This window comes from Triticum aestivum, chromosome 4B (genome assembly GCF_018294505.1).
Source record: "Triticum aestivum cultivar Chinese Spring chromosome 4B, IWGSC CS RefSeq v2.1, whole genome shotgun sequence".
Classification (NCBI taxonomy): Eukaryota; Viridiplantae; Streptophyta; class Magnoliopsida; order Poales; family Poaceae; genus Triticum; species Triticum aestivum.
In genome coordinates, this window is record NC_057804.1 from 443,760,188 (window position 1) to 443,764,390 (window position 4,203).

A 4,203-nucleotide genomic window follows, 5' to 3' on the forward strand; every position below is an offset into this window, starting at 1 on the left:
TATTTTTTTTGAAACGGAGGCAATTGTTTTTAAGTTGAGAAGCGATCGAGCAACCAACTGAAATAAATCGAGCGGTCCATGAAGCGGCTTGTGAACCCTCATGACTAATTTTCATAGAAAAACGCCCATGACTAATTAATACAGCTATTGCACTAAGTCAATGAGGGGGACCTCATGAGCGGCTTTCCATACTAGTATTTCATGTGATTCACGCTGATGCTAGAAAACCGCTAAAAAACTCGGCTCGCTGTTGACATACATGTGTGCCTTCCGTGGCCATCATATGCTAATCCCTACTACTACTCAGTTTGTTTTCAGATTATTTTCTTTCGACTACTGCTCAATTTATAAGCATCTTTGGACCTTATGACCTTGTTATGTTTTTATTTAATAATATGGTTGCATGCAACTATTGATGTAGAGGGCCGGGGTATTCCTCCTTTTCAAAAAAAATGTTAATCCCTACTCCTTCCTGCTAATCGGAAGGCTAATCGGAGGGAGGTAATGAAATGAACATAGACGGCCCCATCCCATTTGTCATTTCTCCTGATGTCACTGGGCAACTTGGCGTTGTTCTCAAGCTTGTTCAGTAGCGCCAGGTCGCGGTTAGCCATTGGCCGATAAGCAGGCGAGGAGTATAAAATCGGAGGAGTGGCTCCGGTAAGTATCACCGGAAAGCGGCCTTGATGCTGTGACATTTCTGTGGCTTTGTCTTGCTGCGCAACTTGCACACTGAATATTGCCTCTTTTAAGCTCCCGGTCCTAAACTTCAACAACTAGGAGTAGATGACACTGGAGGTCTCGTCAATCATGTCATTTCCCCATTATAACTAGTACGGGCGCTCTTGTCTGATTCCCTAACATCACAAGGAAGAAGGGAAAGTAGGATCTATCTAGGCCCCTTGGGCTCTTCTCCGCACGCTAAAACTTTCTTGATCACAGCATCAACAAACCATTTTTAATTAATTAACTAATTATTCCGCTGGAGCCATCATGTAATTTCAGTCGTACTCGCCCTTCTCCCTCATGGTCTGGCTTGCAAGTTTGGTCCACATACATAAGACGATGCTGACTTACTTACCAGAAACCAGGTAATTACACCGTAACCCGTACTTAACCCCCCCGTATTTTCCTCCGGTTGTGTCACGTCCGGTTTGTAGTCTAGCATCCAAAGTCTGCGAGTGACCCTAACAGCCGATGACCTGGAGGCTTTCACATGCTTCACGCACGGTCCCTTCCTCTTCTTTTTTTTCTTTATGCGTGTACACGGGTGCTTTCCAAGTCCAAGTAGCAAAAGCTTGCAAGCCAAAGGCACAAATAAGTAGTGGTGGCTTTTGGCGTATCACGACGTATGCTACTGCTACTGCCATCCACGCGGAATATCCCAAATCTCCCAAGGATTTGGCTCAGCTCAGCAGCTCCCGGGGCATCAAGATACAGGAGAAATGAAAGCAAAGTGAGAGACATCAGTGTGTCAGTTTGTGTGTTTCAGTTATTCAGAGGAGACATGCATGTTCATCTGGCCAAGTCCTTGATTTATTGCTTCGGCTAAATACGAATAACTCGCTTACAAGTAACCCCGTTCTTTTTTATTATTCATTCCACCTAGCAGTAGTAATTTACAAGCAAAGATCTGATCGATACATGTACATATATTAGGACCGGCCCGGCATGGTGTGCATGCTGCATTAATTCCTGACTTTCTGAACTCCCCCTCCTCTCCTCGTGATGGATACTGTTTGCCCGGCAAATGCTGAAGAGCATTCCACGTGAAGATCACCTGTCCGGCAGGCTCGGGTCGAATCGGGTTGCGCTTGGGGTATCAGACTGAAGGTGCACCGGGAGCCAGCGGCGTCTTACGCGGTCACCGAGGTCTCGATCGCCACGCGATCGGCGTAGAGGACGTCCTCCGCCTTCTCGGCCTCCTCCCACAGCTCCGGCAGCGCCTCCCTGATGTTGTGGATGCTCTCCAGCGCGTGATCCGCGCCCTTCACCCGCTGCGACGTGCCAACCAGCACCGTGTGGAGGCCAATTCGCTTGCCTGCCTGAATGTTGCGCACGCTGTCGTCGAAGAAAATCTGCGGTAATTAAGCGAGTTTAATTTCGTTATTAGTTGACGTACGGCCAAACACAAAACTGAAATGCTGCAAGTAAATAGTATTCGAATGTTCTGGTAACTCAAACTGTCAAGACTTACCGCCTTGTAAGGGTTGACGTTGGCGATCCTGAGGGCCGCCTCCATGGCGCCCACGTTGGGCTTGCATAGGACGGGGGTCCTGGGCAGGTCGTCGGCGCTGCCTAACCCGGCGAAGTGGCCGGCGATGTCGAAGATCTCGGGCGCCTGGTCGCACGGCGTCAGCAGGCACGGCGGGTTCAGGGTCTCGAAGCAGATGATCCCCTCGAAGCAGTCCTCCAGGCCCAGCCTCTTGAGGGCTCTCACGGCATGGATCATGTCACCGTTGGTGAAAATCTGAAACAAACACATGTGTCAGGAGCCCATTAATTAGCCATTTGCTCCGAGTATGGAGTTTCATCAGCATGGGCAGGGGACATACGAGCTTGCGGATGCGCATGTTCTTGAGAATCTGCTTCAGAACGGGGTCTGGCTTGATGTTGTCGTAGGGCAGTCTTCCATGGACAAAGCTGTCAGAGGCAAGAAGGAAATACAGGAAGATGTTAGAGCAGAGTAGCACAAAGAATCCACACGCTCGTAGGAGAAGATGGGCTCATGTGTGTACGTACCTGTGGTACTCATCGTAGTCGAAGTTGTAGCCAATTGCCCTGAGGCCCGCCATCGTGGTGCCATAGTTCTTGTACAGCAGGTTGCCAAGGTTTTCGATCTTGCTCTCATCAATACCCAGCTTCTCAATCATGTAAGCTATATAGAGAATAGCAAAACATGCATTCAGTTTAACAGATTCGCACACTGAGAAACGAGAGGAGATGAGAAGCAGCAGGAGAGGTGAGAGGCCTCACCTTCAATGTTGGTCTTGACGTGTGATGAGATCCCCGAGCTCAGCGGGTACAGAGTGTCGTCGAGGTCTGCAGCAGAGAAACATGATCAGAACTTGTGCATTCATTCAGTAAAAAAAACAGAGTTGTAAAAGGAGGAAACACGGAGATATAAATAAAAAAATTAGAGCAAAAGGCAGACATAAATAAATAAGAGAATAAATGGCGAGTGGCATTCCGCAGAGAAGAGGTTGCCTACCAAAGAGGAGGCAATCAAATTTGGGCTCCTGGACCTTGAGGCAGCGCTCGTCGAACTCCATGATCCGGGCTGTGGTGAAAGAACTGCAGAAAGGGTCAACAATCAGCAGGCCGTTCGATTACTTCTCCGGGTAAATTCAACCATATTCCTAGTTCCATCAATTTTATCATATATACACTCCAGGTTTTAATCTATTATAAACCCCCCGGATCATTTCCCCCCATTGTTACTGACAAGCACGCGGCTCAACATCAGAGCTCTGAACGGAGCCACATTTGCCATGAATCCGCGGCCAGAGAACAGGACCATACCTACTAAGGACCCGGGCGCTCGCGAGCTGCAGCAATGCAACAGCTCTCGCGGATGCAGAGCCGGGGAGAGCAGAAGGCAGAGGTCTGGAGCCTTCCTTCAAGAGCGCGCTCAAGAGGCGAGGCGTATGGAGGAGAGAGAGAGAGGGAGAGCGGGAGTGGGGGGAGGAGAAGAGGAAGGGAGGGGGCGGGCTTAAATAGGGGTCTCCGGTCGGGATTAGCAGCCCATCAGCACTAGTTAATTGGTCGAGCGAGCGCGCGCGGTTGTTAATAGCCTCCAAGGGCAGTGCACCCCAGCTGTCGCCCCATGATTGGTCGGGCCCTATCAAACCGTGGGGGCGGGCGTTTTTCATTTTCATCATTTCGTCACCCCTGAATTACCCCCTCCGTCCGTTGTCGCTCGTGGAGAACCCGTCTCTGCCCGGAGAGGACAGGACAGGGTGTTCATTTCTTATTTCTTGGAGGAGGGGAGAGGGGAAATGGCTGTCATGTTACTATATTTTTCTTTCTAGAGAAGAAGAGAATGCTTCGCACGATAACCATGTGTATACACATGATCCATTGTATATTTAAATTAATTAATGATGAGGAAAGAGTTGTTCAACGGGTTAACGGAGGAGACCGTGACATTGCAGGTGCTTGCTCGTGCCGTGTGGCCTGAGGCAAATAACGTGACCCCCAGAC

At 49.4% G+C, this 4,203-nt stretch overlaps 1 protein-coding gene across 1 annotated transcript; it reads right to left on the bottom strand.

Annotated features, from left to right (window-relative positions):
• Positions 1-1,514: 1,514 nt before the first annotated feature.
• LOC123092605 (phosphate metabolism protein 8) lies at positions 1,515-3,737 on the bottom strand. Its single transcript, XM_044514406.1, has 7 exons — positions 3,523-3,737; positions 3,212-3,294; positions 2,977-3,042; positions 2,743-2,878; positions 2,556-2,643; positions 2,198-2,470; positions 1,515-2,078 (listed from the first exon to the last, which is right to left on the bottom strand). The coding sequence occupies exons 2-7, from the start codon at positions 3,270-3,272 to the stop codon at positions 1,857-1,859; spliced, it is 846 nt and encodes a 281-aa protein (XP_044370341.1). The 5' UTR covers positions 3,273-3,294; positions 3,523-3,737; the 3' UTR covers positions 1,515-1,856.
• Positions 3,738-4,203: the final 466 nt, after the last annotated feature.

Bases quoted from the DNA above. Each gene is read 5' to 3' on its own strand.
- LOC123092605 (XM_044514406.1), bottom strand. From the start codon at position 3,272: ATGGAGTTCGACGAGCGCTGCCTCAAGGTCCAGGAGCCCAAATTTGAT. The intron at 2,471-2,555 runs GTATGTCCCCTG...TGTTTGTTTCAG, and splicing joins ACATGCGCATCCGCAAGCTC to ATTTTCACCAACGGTGACAT. The intron at 2,079-2,197 runs GTAAGTCTTGAC...TAATTACCGCAG, and splicing joins ACGTCAACCCTTACAAGGCG to ATTTTCTTCGACGACAGCGT.